The 18,467-nt window shown below is 43.2% G+C and overlaps 1 protein-coding gene across 1 annotated transcript in view; it reads right to left on the reverse strand.

The window, feature by feature from the left end:
• Positions 1–8,404: 8,404 nt before the first annotated feature.
• LOC106603546 (uncharacterized) overlaps positions 8,405–18,467 on the reverse strand; it is a 33,351-nt gene continuing 23,288 nt past the window's right edge. The window contains exons 13-19 of the mRNA XM_045717106.2: positions 18,087–18,316; positions 16,258–17,870; positions 15,982–16,045; positions 15,601–15,848; positions 15,214–15,384; positions 15,020–15,062; positions 8,405–14,673 (exon numbers count right to left, since the gene is read on the reverse strand). Coding sequence (XP_045573062.2) covers positions 14,344–14,673; positions 15,020–15,062; positions 15,214–15,384; positions 15,601–15,848; positions 15,982–16,045; positions 16,258–17,870; positions 18,087–18,316 — 2,699 coding nt within the window. The 3' untranslated portion in view covers positions 8,405–14,343. The remainder of the gene's footprint in view (positions 14,674–15,019; positions 15,063–15,213; positions 15,385–15,600; positions 15,849–15,981; positions 16,046–16,257; positions 17,871–18,086; positions 18,317–18,467) is intronic.

Genomic DNA, 18,467 nt, shown 5'->3' on the forward strand with positions numbered 1-18,467 from the left:
GTCTGTGATCAGGCCTACCACTGTTGTGTCATCAGCAAACTTAATGATGGTGTTGGAGTCATGCCTGGCCACGCAATCGTGGGTGAACAAGGAGTACAGGAGGGGACTAAGCACACACCCCTGAGGGGCCCCCGGGTTGAGGATCAGCATGGCAGATGTGTTGTTGCCTACCCTTACCACCTGGGGGCAGCCCATTAGGAAGTCAAGGACTCAGTTGCAGAGGGAGGTGTTTAGTCCCAGGGTCCTTAGCTTAGTGATGAGCTTTGTGGGCACTATGGTGTTGAATGCTGAGCTGTAGTCAATGAACAGCATTCTCATATAGGTGTTCCTTTTGTCCAGGTGGGAAAGGGCACTGTGGAGTGTGATTGCGATTGCATCATCTGTGGATCTGTTCGGGCGGTATGCAAAGAGGAGTGGGTCTAGGATTTCCGGGATGATGGAATCGATGTGAGCCATGACCAGCCTTTCAAAGCACTTCATGGCTACAGACGTGAGTGCTACAGGGCGGTAGTAATTTAGGCAGGTTACCTTCGCTTTCTTGGGCACAGGGACTATGGTGGTCTGCTTGAAACATGTAGGTATTACAGACTCGGTCAGGGAGAGGTTGAAAATATCAGTGAAGACACTTGTCAGTTGGTCCACGCATGCTTTGAGTACCCGTCCTTGTAATCCGCAGCCTTGTGAATGTTGACCTGTTTAAAGGTCTTGCTCACATTGGCTATGGAGAGCATGATCACACAGTCATCCGGAACAGCTGATGCTCTCATGCATGCTTCAGTGTTGCTTGCCTCGAAGCGAGCATAAAATGCCATCTGGTAGGCTTGCATCACTGGTCAGCTCGCGGCTGGGTTTCCCTTTGTAGTCCGTAATAGTTTGCAAGCCTTGCCACATCCGACAAACAAAGAGCTGGTGTAGTAGGATTCAATCTTAGTCCTGTACTGACGCTTTGCCTGTTTGATGGTTTGTCTAAGGGCATAGTGGGATTTATTATAAGCGTCCAGATTAGTGTCCTGCTCCTTGAAAGCGGCAGCTCTAGCCTTTAACTCGGTGTGGATGTTGCCTGTAATCTATGGCTTCTGGTTGGGATATGTACGTACGGTCACTGTGGGGACGTCGTCATTGATTCAGTTATTGATGAAGCCGGTTACTGAGGTGGTATACTCCTCAATGCCATTGGATGAATCCCAGAACATATTCCAGTCTGTGCTAGCAAAACAGTTCTGTAGCATAGCATCCGCGTCATCTGACCACTTCCATATTGAGCGAGTCACTGGTACTTCCTGCTTTAGTTTTAGCTTGAAAGCAGGAATCATGAGGATAGAATTATGGTCAGATTTTCCAAATGGAGGGTGAGTGAGAGTTTTGTATGCGTCTCTGTGTGTGGAGCAAAGGTGGTCTAGAGGTTTTTTTCCCTCTGGTTGCACATGTGACATGTAGATTGCCTGAGTTAGATTGTCTGGATTAAAGTCCCCGGCCACTAGGAGCGCCACTTCTGGAGGGGCATTTTCTTATTTTCTTTTGGCCTTATATGGCTCGTTGAGTGCAGTCTTAGTGCCAGCATCGGTTTGTGGTGGTAAATAGACGGCTACGAATAATATAGATGAGAACTCTCTTGGTAGATTGTGTGGTCTACAGCTTATCGTGAGGTAATCTACCTTAGGCGAGCAATACCTCAAGACTTCTTTCATTTTAGACATCGCGCACCAGCTGTTATAGACAAATAGACACACACCCCCACCCCTTGTATTACCAGACATTGCTGCTCTGTCCTGCCAATGCACGGAAAACCCAGCCAGCAAGTATATTATCCGTATCTGTCACGCTCTGACCTAGGAGAGCTGTGTTTTCTCTGTTTAGTTAGGTCAGGGTGTGATAGGTGGGTGGGTATTCTATGTTTTGTGTTCTATGTTTTGGCCGGGTATGGTTTCCAATCAGAGGCAGCTGTCATTCGTTGTCTCTGATTGGAAGCCATACTTAGGCAGCCTGTTTTCCCTGTGTTTTTGTGGGATCTTGTTTTTGTGCAGCTGTGTTTGAGCAGCCCCAGAACGTCACGTTTGTTTCAGTTTCACCTGTTTCTTGTTTTGTTTCGAGTTCACAAATAAAATATGTGGAACTACCGGCACGCTGCGCCTTAGCTGATTTATGACAGGAAATTCGAAGACAGCACCCGTGACAGTATCGTTGTTCAGCCACGACTCGGTGAAACATAAGATATTACAGTTTTTAATGTCCCGTTGGTAGGATAGTCTTGATCGTAGATCATACAGTTTATTTTCCAGTGATTGCACGTTGGCCAATAGTACGGATGGTAGAGGCAGTTTACCCACTCACCGACGAAATCTCACAATGCATCCTAACCTCCGCCCCCTGTATTTCCTTATTTTCTTCTCGTGAATGACGCGATTTGGGCCAGGTCTCGGGGAAGGACTATATCCTTCGCATCGGACTCATCAAAGAAAAAATCTACGGCCAGTTCACGGTGAGTAATCGCTGTTCTGATGTCCAGAAGCTGTTTTTGGTCATAAGAGAGGGTAGCAGCAACATTATGTACAAAACAAGTTACAAACAATGTGAAAAAAATTACAAAATAGCACAGTTGGTTAGGTGCCCGTAAAACATCAGCCATTCCCTCCGGCGCCGTTATATCCAAACAAAAATTCCTGTACTGCAGAACAAGGCAGTTTGACATCAAAATAAAAAAAACTGCTTGCGACAACACTTATACAGTGTCATTTTGATTATACCTGCTCTGCGTGGTACAGTGGTCTGACTACAAAACTGAAGAACAAGATGCAGCTTGTGCAAAACAACCTCATTAGGTATCTGCTTAATGTATGTAGGATTTTAATTTGAGCCAGTTTGATAGAGCAGGAAAATAATTCTGCAGCAAAAGAAAATGTGAATTATTATGTGGATTATAATTAATAGACATTTTTGTAGGGGTTGATCAATTTTTTTGTTAGGGCAAATCAAGTCTGAAATGTCAAAGTGGAAATTACAAACTTTTAAAGCCTTTTTAAAACTCAAATGCAATACAGGTTTGCATTTCCTGCACAAGAAAAGAGTGATCAAATTAAGATCCTATATTTGAACCCAATCAGAACACATGTCGGAGGAAATAAATTTCAAGCAGTGGGTCTGTTGCCTACAGCTCACAATGGAACAGCTGAAGCTTAACTACATGTACAACATCATTAGTGGTACTGCCCCTAACTACTTAGGCTCAAAGATAGCTATGGTTCATACTCAACATGGCCATAATGTGACTCGTGATTTTTTAGTTATACTATTTAGATTTTGAATACAGCACTGTTGGGAAGGGCTTGTAAGTTAAGCACTTCACTGTACTTGTGCATGTGACAAATAAAACTTGAAACTCAACACAAGCCACTGTTTGCAGTGACAAGAATAAATAGTGTGGCGCGGAGCTTGTTCTTCTACACCGGCATTCTTTTGTGGAATAGTCTTCCACTGCCTATTAAACTGTCCCAGTCCAGGGGTGTTTTCAAAGGACAGGTCAGAGCTCATCTTAGGAGAAGGTTCAGTGTCACTTAGCGTCACTGACAGGTATTTATGCCCCTGTTACATCAGAAATGTGAAGGCAGAGGTCTGGCCCAGAAGTCATCTTAGCTGCCATCTAAGTACTATTCATAACGATATAGATTTATTGATGTATAAAGTATTTAGACTCCAGGAGGACAAATTATGATATTAGGAGAGGTTGATGGTATATGTTCTTTTTTATTTATATATTCTATGCTGTGTGATACAGTTTTTACTTTAGCGATTACTGTTGTTTTTGTGTATCTTGTCTGTATTGTGTGTATTCCATCAGGGACCATGTTGGAAACGGGTTATCCTCTGAGTTGTACTCAGTGCATATTTTTTCACAATCAATCATGAATCATAGCCTCTTTCTGACATCTAAACCACAGCTTCTCTCTTCTGACAGCCAACTCTGCATATAGTGCCTTCAGAAAGAGCAGAAACTATATCAAGATCTCCAAGGAACTGTCCGTAGATCACCATTATATACACTGCTCCAAAAAATAAAGGGAACACTTAAACAACACAATGTAACTCCAAGTCAATCACACTTCTGTGAAATCAAACTGTCCACTTAGGAAGCAACACTGATTGACAATAAATTTCACATGCTGTTGTGCAAATGGAATAGACAACAGGTGGAAATTATAGGCAATAAGCAAGACACCCCCAATAAAGGAGTGGTTCTGCAGGTGGAGACCACAGACCACTTCTCAGTTCCTATGCTTCCTGGCTGATGTTTTGGTCACTTTTGAATGCTGGCGGTGCTTTCACTCTAGTGGTAGCATGAGACGGAGTCTACAACCCACACAAGTGGCTCAGGTAGTGCAGCTCATCCAGGATGGCACGTCAATGTGAGCTGTGGCAAGAAGGTTTGCTGTGTCTGTCAGCGTAGTGTCCAGAGCATGGAGGCGCTACCAGGAGACAGGCCAGTACATCAGGAGATGTGGAGGAGGCCGTAGGAGGGCAACAACCCAGCAGCAGGACCGCTACCTCCGCCTTTGTGCAAGGAGGAGCAGGAGGAGCACTGCCAGAGCCCTGAAAAATGACCTCCAGCAGGCCACAAATTTGCATGTGCATGCTCAAATGGTCAGAAACAGACTCCATGAGGGTGGTATGAGGGCCCGATGTCCACAGGTGGGGGTTGTGCTTACAGCCCAACACCATGCAGGACGTTTGGCATTTGCCAGAGAACACCAAGATTGGCAAATTCGCCACTGGTGCCCTGTGCTCTTCACAGATGAAAGCAGGTTCACACTGAGCACATGTGACAGACGTGACAGAGTCTGGAGACGCCGTGGAGAACGTTCTGCTGCCTGCAACATCCTCCAGCATGACCGGTTTGGCGGTGGGTCAGTCATGGTGTGGGGTGGCATTTCTTTGGGGGGCCGCACAGCCCTCCATGTGCTCGCCAGAGGTAGCCTGACTGCCATTAGGTACCGAGATGAGATCCTCAGACCCCTTGTGAGACCATATGCTGGTGCGGTTGGCCCTGGGTTCCTCCTAATGCAAGACAATGCTAGACCTCATGTGGCTGGAGTGTGTCAGCAGTTCCTGCAAGAGGAAGGCATTGATGCTATGGACTGGCCCGCCCGTTCCCCAGACCTGAATCCAATTGAGCACATCTGGGACATCATGTCTCGCTCAATCCACCAACGCCACGTTGCACCACAGACTGTCCAGGAGTTGGCGGATGCTTTAGTCCAGGTCTGGGAGGAGATCCCTCAGGAGACCATCCACCACCTCATCAGGAGCATGCCCAGGTGTTGTAGGGAGGTCATACAGGCACGTGGAGGCCACACACACTACTGAGCCTCATTTTGACTTGTTTTAATGACATTACATCAAAGTTGGATCAGCCTGTAGTGTGGTTTTCCACTTTAATTTTGCGCGTGACTCCAAATCCAGACCTCCATGGGTTGATAAATTGGATTTCCATTGATTATTTTTGTGTGATTTTGTTGTCAGCACATTCAACTATGTAAAGAAAAAAGTATTTAATAAGATTATTTCTTTCATTCAGATTTACATTTTTACATTTTAGTCATTTAGCAGACGCTCTTATCCAGAGCGACTTACAGTAGTGAATACATTTCATACATTTTTTTTCCCCCGTACAGATCTAGGATGTGTTGTTTAAGTGTTCCCTTTATTTTTTTGAGCAGTGTATTTTTCTGCCAATTTGCTAGGAGTTTATCAATGGATTCCAAAATAAGAGATACTGGATTGGTCTGACTGACAAAGTTAAGGAATTGGCCACGAAATGGTTGGACGGCACACCTTTCACCATAGGGTAACACAATTATTTTAGTGTTACATTTGCCTACTGAAGAACACGTGCAAAAATCTATGAATGGACATTGACAATCTGAGTGTATTGTGTGTTTATAGGTTCTTGTGAGACTAGTAATGAGGACTACAGAGATGGAAACTGCTTTCTCTGGTGGTCCGTTAAAGAGATGGAATGATGCATCTGAGTAATCTCCTGGATCTGTGAGAAAGTAGATTGCCTGTAAGCCTAACTCAAACACCAAACCCACAAGAAGTCATTAATAAAAAATATAAAAAATCGTTATAAATTAATGATATACAGTGCCTTCGGAAAATATTCAGATCCCTTGACGTTTTCCACGTTTTGCTAGGTTAAAGCCTTATTCTAAAATGTATTAAATCCTTTTTTTCCCTCATCAATCTACACACAATAGAAATATTAGCTAATTTATTAAAAATAAAACACTGAAATATTACATTTACGTAAGTATTCAGACCCTTTACTCAGTTAAGTGCTTAGGGTCGTTGTCTTGTTGGAAAGTGAACCTTGGCCCCAGTCTGTGGTCCTGGGCGCTCTGGAGTAGGATTTTGATCCTGACTAGTCTTCCAGTCCCTGCCTCTGAAAAACATCCCCATGATACTGCCACCACCATGCTTCACCGTAGGGATGGTGCCAGGTTTCCTCCAGATGTGACGATTGGCATTCAGGCCAAATAGTTCAATCTTGGTTTCATCAGACCAGAGAATCTTGTTTCTCATGGTCTGAGAGTCTTTAAGTGCCTTTTGTCAAACTCCAAGCTGGCTGTCATGTGCCTTTTAATGAGGAGTAGCTTCCATCTGGCCACTCTACCATAAAGGCCTGATTGGTGGAGTGCTGCAGAGATGGTTGTCCTTCTGGAAGGTTATCCCATCTCCACAGAGGAACTCTGGAGCTCTGTCAGAGTGACAATCGGTTTCTTGGTCCCCTCCCTGACCAAGGCCCTGATTGCTCAGTTTGGCTGGGCGGCCAGATCTAGGAAGCGTCTTGGTGGTTCCAAACTTCTTACATTTAAGAATGATGGAGGCCACTGTGTTCTTGTAGACCTTCAATGCTGCAGAATGTTTTTGGTACCCTTCCCCAGATCTGTGCCTCGACACAATCCTGTCTACGGACAATTCCTTCGACCTCATGGCTAGGTTTTTGCTCTGACTAGCACTGTCAGCTGTGGGACCTTACATAGACAGGTGTGTGCCTTTCCAAATCATGTCCAATCAATTGAATTTACCACAGGTGGACTCCAATCAAGTTGTAGAAACATCTCAAGGATGATCAGTGGAAACAGGATGCACCTGAGCTCAATGAGCCAAGTAAAACCCCCGCGGCCAAACCTTTCCTTAACCCGGACGACGCTGGACCAATTGTGCGCCGCCCTATGGGACTCCCGGTCACGGCCGGTTGTGACACAGCCTGGGATCGAACCCGCAACACTGCGATGCAATAACTTCGACCACTGCGCCACTCGGCAGGCCTGCAGATTAACCTTGAATTGCTTAATTGCTTTCTTCAGCTCAAAGCAGACTAACCAGTAGCCTGAATGCTACACTCTTAGAAAAAAGGTGCTATCTAGAACCTAAAAGGGTTCTTCGGCTGTCCCCATAGGAGAACCCTTTGAAAAACCCTTTTTGGTTCCAAGTATAACCATTTTGAGTTCCATGTAGAACCCTTTCCATGGAGATGGAACCCCAACAAGTTCTACCTGGAACCAAAAAGGGTTCTCCTATGGAGACAGCCGAAGAACCCTTTTGGAACCCTTTTCCTACGAGTATACTGAATGCTAACACAGCATATTATGGCCTGACACATTTACTAACAGTTTATATGCTAATAATGATATTTCCCACTAACTATCATGTATGCATTTCTTACAAATGCCATTTAATGTTGAATGAGCTATTACTATTATCTCTTACTGACAAATATAACAGCAGATTCACTTTTCTTTCAGTATACTTTCCTGTTGTGCTTTTATCATGAACCATATTTACAGTATATATCGAATTCACTGTCACACCTCATTATCAAGTAGAACGTCTTAACCATTTGTTGTTTCATGGCTTGCAGAAGACTTGAAATAGATAAAGATATCCTTTTCATTTGAGTTCACTAATTGGTAGTCTCCTTCACTACCTGTGTGTCTGAAGCCTGGCATGTGGCGATAACAAACTGGTGGTGCATGGGCATACATTTGGACTCAACCGACTTCTTGAAAGGACAGTTCCATGTCTACCAGTGTCCATGTCTAAAACAGAGATGTAGTGATAGAGATCTGCAGGTTGGTGCAGCACAAAGACCAACATACACCTAAAGTATTATTGCAGAGAACACGTCTCAGTAAATAATTTTACACAGTATCATATCATATAGAAGCTATACAGAATTTATCTGCTTATATTATTGGAAATGGGCCAATGATCAGAGCCAATAATTAGATTTGAGGTTCTTGTGCATTGTGAAATAAATGTACATGAAAATCACATTTACATGTGATTTTCATGTAAATGGGTGCCAGTCAAGTTATATACAGTATTAAAAACGACAGTGCCCAGATTAAGGGATGAACAGAGTTTATGAGACAATACCATATTTCAACAGACAGATATTGGCAGATGTTGCTCCAGTCTATTAATAAACAAATCAGAATTAAAATGTACATTCTTAAAAGACATACATTGAGTTGTGCAGACTTTGTGCAATACCGTATACATGTATATTTCTTATAGACCCTGCGTCGCCACTAGCGTTTTACACTGTGCACATCATCAATTAATGTTTCCACTTGCGTCTCTCTTGAAACCTGCGAGTAGCTCTGATGTGTTTCAGCCTTTCACTGATCTGCTATAAGAGGGCTACAGAATACAGCATAAAAATGTTTTATTGTGTACCAACATACTGTACATAAGCAAAGATTTCAAGCTTACTGATCTGAAGCGTTATTACCTCAAAACAGAAAACACAGTTGTTTTTTAAAAGACCAGCCCTTCATTTGACATCTATGACTGATTTATTCACTTAGGTTGTCAGAGCTATGTGGTTCAGTTACTATCCCCAGGTGACTTTATGACACTGACAGTTTTTCTTCTTCTTACAAAACAATTAACAAATGACTTGGTTAAATACAGGGAATACTTTAGTTGAAGGCGTATACATAACTGTGTCATTATGCCTACATAAGTGTGTCATCATGACACTTGACATTACCAGTCATGACACTCCATGTGTTAAATGCACAAAGGCATTAAGAAGTGGAGATTGGAGCATTAAGTACATAGCTGGTCATATGGATTAAGTCCATGAATTCTAATAAATGTTTGCCAATGCTAATTGGTGATTACGTCATGAGGTGTTATAATGACAGTATGTTTACCCCCTCAAAATGAAGAGAATTGACCTTTGTGTACACCTGTCTCAAGAACAGTACACTCTGGCAAGGTTTACTAATTTGCCAAATTCATTTTTTAAAATGTTTTATTCTACTTCAGAGTGAAATCTCTAACACAGGAATCTGTTAAATTTCTCTACTCAATCAAGCAAATTTACTTTGATTTTTAAACATTGAGTGGCTGCAACATCAGGAATTTCTTATTCTCTCCCACTACTATATAGAATGCATTATGTATCTACTGATCTGTGGAGGATGGTTGATGATTACTTTTTCAAAAACTCTTGGCTTAACATCTCTGTGTCAAGCATACACCAATGTTCACGTAAATTTTGCATCAGCAAGTAAGGAGGTTTACATAGAGAAAAGGTCATAGCAGCAAGGTATAGGTATCATTAAGGTACACTAACACAGTATCTGAGACAAGAAAAACACAAAATTACAAAAACACCAGCCATGAGGTCAAGAGCTTTACGTTACATTGTTTCTGTGTGTTTAGTAGGCATTATAGTATTTCTGTGTTTAGTAGATATTGTAGTATTTATGTGTGTTTAGTAAGTATTATAGTATTAACCTGTTTGTTTCATCAAGTGATGCTGGGATTTCTCTGATAAGAATGTAGATGGCAGAACCATAGAATTAGAATGAATAGAATTAGGAGAGCCTCTCTCTTTCCACAGTGGAAAATAAGAGAAACAGCTACTAGTGTTTAACTAATAAATATGTATTGCAATGAAAGGCTCAATTCCGGAGGAAATAGTTACAATGAAAACATTTCGTAATAAGCCTACTAATAAATTATCATTTTAGGTACCATTTGTTTTTAAAGCCTGTAATTCAGAATGGCATGGTGGTACCTACAATAACCACCTACAATAGACAGTTTGTTGTTATACTGTAATTGACAGTTTCTCAACAGTTTCTAGTCGACATTGTAACAGATGACATAACACATATATCATGATATATTCAAGTCTTACCAATAAGTTAACTGCGTCCAATCAACAAGCTGCAGTTAGACTGTTGCTTGTGTCATAACACTTTAATACCAATGAGTGCCAGTATTTGCATCCTGAGTCAAATGGAACAGTCTGTATTGAGTATATTGTGAAATCAATTCATTTTCTAAATACTGGTTTTGGGGATAAGGCTTGACAAGGTTTATTATTTAAAATGTTTACAGATTTGGTTATGACTAATAACACACACAGACCACTTTAAGCAATGATGTTTGATTTGGAAGGTCCATGGTATGGGGCATTTAGGAATCAGATAAAACATATCTGTAAACATAATTAAAAAGTAGCCCATTTGAAACAGAGTTGACCAAATTTCAATCATACTATGCTGGCTATTGAGGTTTCATATTGTAGGTGTACAATATTAACTAAACCAACATTTTATTTGTGTTCATTAACTTTCTTATCAATATATGTTTATAATTAATCATCCAATATGACTGAAGCAAGCAAAACATTTTGTGGATGTATGGTTGTATTTAGCTTTGAAGTCATAGCTCAAGAGTCACAGCTAAAACGTGTGTAGCCTGGATACCAGTCTGATCAGCTCCAGAGTTGCTAAATAAACTAGCATTCAGGTTAGCAAGTTCTTTGTTATCATCCAAGCCAGTTAACCAGTTCAAGTAAATGTAGCGAAGGCCTATCATTCGCAATAGGACTGTTCTTATAATAATTCACTTGCCTGACAGGATCTAACTACTAATAGAAAAAACTGTCTGTAGCAAACCCGTATGATCAATTAAATTAAATACACATTTATAAATACACAACAAATGTACCTAGGTCCAGCACTCTTTTCCCTTGTAAAATGTTAAGTGTAACTAGATATTGGTGTATATACACTATCCTTTGCTAGTGACTCCTAATTTGCATATTTTTCATTTAAATGAAATAAACAGTAATATCGTAATTGACTGATGTTGTTTCCCCATTTCATTTGTGTAGATTAACGTAAATGTTTTAATCTTAACCCACTTCATTCCATAGAACTCTGTTTATTAGAGCATAGGATTTATTGGTGTACTGTACGTAAAGATATCTAAAATTGAATGACTAGATCATGACAATTGTACATAAATCCTCCTCTGACTGACAATCATTTTCTATTGGTTTAATCTCAGAAAGACAGAAAACAGGGAGGGAGAAATAGTTTATGATTCAGTTGAAGTCGGAAGTTTACATACACCTTTGCCAAATACATTTAAACTCAGTTTTTCACAATTCCTGACATTTAATCCTAGTACAAATTCACTGTCTTAGGTCAGTTAGATCACCACTTTATTTTAAGAATGTGAAATGTCAGAATAATAGTAGAGAGAATGATTTATTTCAGCTTTTATTTCTTTCATCACATTCCCAGTGGGTCAGAAGTTTACATACACTCAATTAGTATTCGGTAGCATTGCCTTTAAATTGTTTAACTTGGGTCAAACGTTTCGGGTAGCCTTCCAAAAGCTTCCAACAATAAGTTGGGTGAATTCTGGCCCATTCCTCCTGACAGAGCTGGTGTAACTGAGTCAGGTTTGTAGGCCTCCTTGCTCGCACACGCTTTTTCAGTTCTGCCCACAAATTTTCTATGGGATTGAGGTCAGGGCTTTCTGATGGCCAGTCCAATACCTTGACTTTGTTGTCCTTAAGCCATTTTGCCACAACTTTGGAAGTCATTGTCCATTTGGAAGACCCATTTGTGACCAAGCTTTAACTTCCTGACTGATGTCTTGAGATGTTGCTTCAATATATCCACATAATTTTTCTTCCTCATGATGCCATCTATTTTGTGAAGTACACCAGTCCCTCCTGCAGCAAAGCACCCCCACAACATGATTCTGCCACCCCCGTGCTTCATGGTTGGGATGGTGTTCTTCGGCTTGCAATCCTCCCCCTTTTTCCTCCAAACATAACAATGGTCATTATGGCCAAACAGTTCTATTTTTGTTTCATCAGACCAGAGGACATTTCTCCAAAAAGTACGATCTTTGTCCCCATGTGCAGTTGCAAACCGTAGTCTGGCTTTTTTATGGCAGTTTGGAGCAGTGGCTTCTTCCTTGCTGAGCGGCCTTTTAGGTTATGTCGATATAGGACCCATTTTACAGTGGATATAGATACTTTTGTACCTGTTTCCTCCAGCATCTTCACAAGGTCTTTTGCTGTTGTTCTGGGATTGATTTGCACTTTTCACACCAAAGTACGTTCATCTCTAGGAGACAGAACGCGTCTCCTTCCTGAGCGGTATGACGGCTGCGTGGTCCCATGGTGTTTATACCTGCGTTCTATTGTTTGTACAGATGAACATGGTACATTCAGGCGTTTGGAAATTGCTCCCAAGGATAAACCAGACTTGTGGAGGTCTACAATTTATTTTCTGAGGTCTTGGCTGATTTCTTTTGATTTTCCCATGATGTCAAGCAAAGAGGCACTGAGTTTGAAGGTAGGCCTTGAAATACATCTACAGGTACAGCTCCAATTGACTCAAATTATGCCAATTAGCCTATCAGAAGCTTCTAAAGCTATAATATCATTTTCTGTTATTTTCCAAGCTGTTTATAGGCACAGTCAACTTAGTGTATGTAAACATCTGACTCACTGGAATTGTGAAATAACCTGTCTGTAAACAATTCTTGTAAAAATTACTTGTGTCATGCACAAAGTAGATGTCCTAACCGACTTGCCAAAACTATAGTTTGTTAACAAGAAATTTGTGGAATGTTTGAAAAACAAGTTTTAAGGACTCCAAACTAAGTCTATGTAAACATCTGACTTCAACTGTATATTCTGGGGTTCACCTAATGTTGATGTCACTACTGTATTTTCACAAGTGAAACCATTACAGTCCCTGTCAAATATATTCTAATAATATAATAAAAATAGCAATGAGGTTCTAATGCTTCTTAATTTGTCTCAGATCAAATAGCAGTCGTAAGAAGCATGAATTATTTCTGGCTTGGGCTTTTCTCTGCTATGTCATTAAAACATATCTTCTTATCACCATACTTTATGTGGGGATAGTTTAAGATGTTGCGCAATGATATTAGCATTTTACACAGACCTTCCCTTCAGGTGGAATTATTGCACTGCCAAATTCATTTAAAAATGGGTGAACTTCTCAAGACCACGAAGAACATGAAGGCATTCAAATAGAAGGTGCACTATACTGTCATGCCATGACACAGGTCTGGCACCACAAGGAGGTCAAGTTGGGCACTGCCTCCTTGAATAGACTCTTGAATGTGATTGAGTTTTAATCAGTTGGCAACACTATTTCACCTTTATTCCTGGCATGGCATGGGCCTGTACATGATTAATCCAAGAGTTCAGAAGAGAATCATGTGTTGATCAATTCAATTATTAACACAAGTAGGTAATACTAGCATTCCATCATGACAACATGACTCAGAGATAGCGATGAGGTGGGTTTGGAATGTCAATATGCTGAGTATACACAGACGTGTTGGAAGTGTTTAAGGTGCTGCTGACCTGCCGGAAACAAGCTGATGATGAATGTGAACAATCATAGAATTAATAAGCAACTGTTTCTTGTCTCCTTTCACTCTCTCTCAAACAAAGAGAAGAAATAAAAAAGTATATTGCTTCAGAAAAAAGCTTTTTCAAAATATTGTGAGACATTTCATTCACCACTGCTTGGGTTGTTTTAGACAGAGCATTACATAGTCAGTCATAGGTATATTATATATATACTGAGAGATGCTGTGAATCCAAGAGATAAATGATCAATGAGTCGTGACTGTGACAAATGCCTGTGACCACACAGTGGCGCTGGTTAATCTCCCCTATCCTCCAACCTACCAGCAAGGGCCACAATGCAATGCAAGTATTGATGTATTTTGCCAGGGGGATAGGGAGGGGCTGAAAGATCAGTCAGTCACAGTTAACATTAGGACCCAAGCCTCAGGATGTCACAGAGAGAGACAGAGAGATATAGAGAGAGAAAAAGAGAGAAGATATGCACAAAAATGTACACATCTCCCTCCGTCTCTCTTGTTCAGCACTGTCTGGTGTCGTAGGGTAAAGTTAGGAGGGGGGGGGCTTTAGATGGTTGGATGCCAGTCCACTCCTCCACTCAGCGGGGATCATTTGCTCTTCCCTGACGTGCTGGAGCCCCCTCCCCCTCCCTCTGCCCTCTCACCCCTCTCCGACGTGTCTGCTTTCTCTGAGCCTTCTCCCGTCTTCTTGGACCCCTCTCCCTTCTCAGACCTCTCTTTCTCTGACCTCTCCTCCTCCTCCACCTCTCCTCCCATCTCAGACCTCTCTGACCTGGCGTCTGCGTCGCCCTCAGACTTCTCCTTCCTCTCCGAGCGGTCGGGATCTGTGGACGAGGTGGTGGGCTTGTCCCACTTGGCGATCTCCTCGTGTTCAGTTATACTGGTGGTGATGTTAGTGACCCAAGCCTTCAGGTCCTCCTGCAAAAGTGCACCCAGAGACATGATATTGTCAGGGTTTCCACAAAACCAAGAAGCAGGACCAGTAATTTATAAATCAAATGTATTTTTTAAAGCCCTTTTTTACATCAGCAGTTGTCACAAAGTGCTTTACGGTTACCTGGCCTAGACCCCAAAGAACAAGCAAAACCAAGCGAAAGCACAGTGGTCAGGAAAAACTCCCTAGAAGGAAGGAACCTACTGTAGGAAGAAACCTAGAGAGGAACTCTGCTCAGAGGGGTGGCCTATCTAGCTCTCTAATGGGAATAAAACATTGATGTTAAGACATTAAATGAAACATGTTCAATTTCATCACAGGCATTCTTACCTCATCCTTTGCATGGAAAATATAGTCATTGCCATCATTTTTCCTGTTGGAGAAGAAAGGAGAGAGACATTGTTACTGGAAGTACCAAGAGTCTATCCTCTGGTCACTCAAACGTTTTAAGGTGAAGAAAATTATTATATGCTAAAATAAGGAATAAGGTGGAGTAAAAAAATATCCTCTTCATCAAGCCATACTTGATAACGAAGACATTTTTCTTCTTCTTGTATCCTATGGTGCTATCACATATACAGACGCTCAGGTCGAGTGGGGTTTCTTCATTGTAAGGTGTGGTGGTGCTCTTGGCGTCCTTGTAGAAAGTGATCCCTCCCTTTGACAACACGCAATACAAATTCACCCAGGACTTACTGCAAAACAAGAACAAGAACAGCTTGTTGGGCAACAGCTTATGCACGTTTCTACTTTCTTCCAAAGTGAACTCATAGTGTGTCAATATGTGTGTCATAGTGTGTCAATAGAGTACTGTATATACACATATTCTTTAGTGATCTAGCTACATTAACTTTTTAACTCTTGTCTGCGTGGTGTGTGGTGTGTGTAACTGTAAGTCGGTGGACGCCCACCTGCTGGGACTCTTCTGGTGGCCCTCAAAGTCGTGTTTGCGGTACAGGAAGCCTTCGTTATGGGCAGTGTGTGAGGGCGGAAGAAGTTGTGCCGGACTCTGGGCCGGAGCCGAGCGAGAGCGTCGCTTCTCCTCAGGCTCTTTGGGGCGGGGTCTCCTGCGGGGTTTGGGGCGGTCTCGGGCGCGCGGGCGCTCGTAGGTCACGGGTGCTGAGAGGCTGCTGGTGGGGCGGTACGTCTCCCCTCGAGCCTGGAACAGACAGGAGAGAGGTGTGTCATTCAGAAATCCAAAAAGCAGGCCTGTGTGGCCTAACAAACGATCTTCATTATACAAAAACAAAATACGAAATACTGTTAAATACTGTACATGTGAAATAACTTACTTGTGCTGCCTCTCTCTCCTGGGCCTGCTCCACAATCTCAGCCATGGTGGTGGCTCTCTTCTCTCTGCAATGACACAGTTTCTGCCATGAGTCACCCAAACAGGGAATATAATCAATACTCTACCTTCCAAATCAATGGTTTTGGATCACGGTGGACAGTGCTGACCAGACAAATTGTAATAACGTTTTTTGTAATGAGCTTGTTAAATGAGTTTCCACAAACAAACAGGACAGTGAAGCACTGCTAAGGTTATGACCAGGCAGTCCTGGACTCACGTTGAGCGTTTGTCGGAGCCTTCCTTGGCTGACTCCATGTCACTGGAGTCATCCTGCCTCGGTGTCCTCGCCTTCCCACTGCCCTCCTGCTCGCTGGACGACTGCCTCTCCAGGCGTCGCCTATAGCGCTCCTGGCGCACAATCATTGGCAGCTCATTGAGCCGCGCCTGAATCTCCTGTTCACTGGAGGTCTGCCGACCCAGCTTGTACTCCCTCTCCCGCCGCAGGTGGTCCATCTGGGGGTCGGAGCGGCTGCCGCGGGGGTCCCTCTGGAGCCTGCCGTGGAGGAGATCCAGGCCAGACTCTGGCCCGATCATGTCCACCATGGGGATGTCCCCAAACTGTTCCCTCTGCGCCCTGCTGGCCTCCAGGAGGGGGTTGACAGCTTTGTGCATGTGGTTCATACTGGGCTGCATGCAGTCAGCTTTCAGATGCTGCCAAGCATATGCCATTTTGGGGTCCATGACCCCACCACTTTGAGGCAGATAGCTAGAACTACCCATACCCCCACCACTTTGCGCAAGGTAGCCTGAACTACCCATACTCCCACTACCTTGGTGTTGTGCAAGGTAGCCAGTACTTCCCATACCCCCACTACTTTGATTTTTCCCGAGGTAGCCTGAGCTACCCATACCAACACTGTTTTGATTTTGTGCAAGGTAGCCTGAGCTACCCATACCACCACTACTTTGATTTTGTGGCAGGTAGCCTGAACTACCCATACCCCCACTACTTTGATTTTGCGGCAGGTAGCCTGAACTACACATACCCCCACTACTTTGATTTTGCGGAAGGTAGCCTGGACTACCCATACCCCCACTACTTTGATTTTGAGGCAGGTAGCCTGGACTACCCATACCCCCACTACTTTGATTTTGCGGCAGGTAGCCTGGACTACCCATACCCCCACTACTTAGATTTTTTGGCAGGTAGCCTGGACTACCCATACCCCCACTACTTTGATTTTGCGGCAGGTAGCCTGGACTACCCATACCCCCACTACTTTGATTTTGCGGCAGGTAGCCTGGACTACCCATACTCCCACTACTTAGATTTTGCGGCAAGTAGCCTGGACTACCCATACTCCCACTGCTTTGATTTTGAGGTAGGTAGCCTGGACCACACACACCCCCACTACTTTGGTTTTGAGGTAGGTAGCCTGGACTAACCATACCCCCACTGCTTTGATGGTTCAGTCCAAGGTAGCCAGAACTATCCACTGGCGGGGGGCCAGTCTGATGGTTCCCTCCAAGGTAACTAGAGCTGCTGTCCACTCCTCCACCGCCCGGATGGTTCAGTCCAGAGTAGTTGGAACTCTCCAATCCCCCGCTGCTGCTCTGATGGTCCAGTCCATGGTAACCAGAGCCATTTATGACAGGAGCGTAGCTGGCTATGGTAGAACCCAACCTTTGGGCTGCAGAGGAGGCAGAGGCAGACATCTCCAGACTGGTCTGCTTGGGCCTGGGCTCAATATGCACCTGGACCGTCTGTCTCAGCAGAGTTGAGGTAGCAAGAGGAACGGTCGGAGTGAGACAGGATGATGGGAACATCCTCCGACTGGAGAGTGGCATTGGGGAAGGCTTGCTGCTCTGTTCTTCTCTCAGCTTCTCTGCCTGAGAGGAGAGATTGAAGTGAACTGTAACCTCAAATGTAACAGTAAAACAACTAGCAAGTTTACTACACATGTACTGCAAAGACTCGTCTTATAAATTATTGAATCAAATATCTAGTTAAACCCTTGTTTAACAAAATCCTAATAGATATGTTAGACAACAGACATAAGTAAATACTTAAGTAGACTGTCTGTATCTATCTAAAGAAAGGCTTACATTGGAGAGCTGTCTCAGTGAGCTGAAGCGCTCCTTCCAGGTGGCTGCAGCATTGCGGAAGGCCTCGTGGCGGAGGATGAGTTGCTCCACCTCATCAGTCTGGGCCTGGCCATCTCCTCCAGCCCCCCCAGCCTCCCTAGAGGTGGAGCTGGAGCTAATCAGGGGCTCCTTGGCCTTCAGCCAGGCCTCCGCCTTCACCGTCTCCTGGGCATACTGGAACTGATCCTTCTCTGAAGGAAAGAAGAAGAGAATAGGCATGCTTAACTCGATATTCCTTATTATAACAAAGTCTTTGAACATTCACGAACCTCATATACTGTACACATTTATGCTGCATGGGCATGAATGGGTCTTCCATTGACATAAATTAATGATTTACAT

Source organism: Salmo salar, chromosome 04 (assembly GCF_965601325.2).
Source record: "Salmo salar chromosome 04, fSalSal1, whole genome shotgun sequence".
Lineage (NCBI taxonomy): Eukaryota > Metazoa > Chordata > Actinopteri > Salmoniformes > Salmonidae > Salmo > Salmo salar.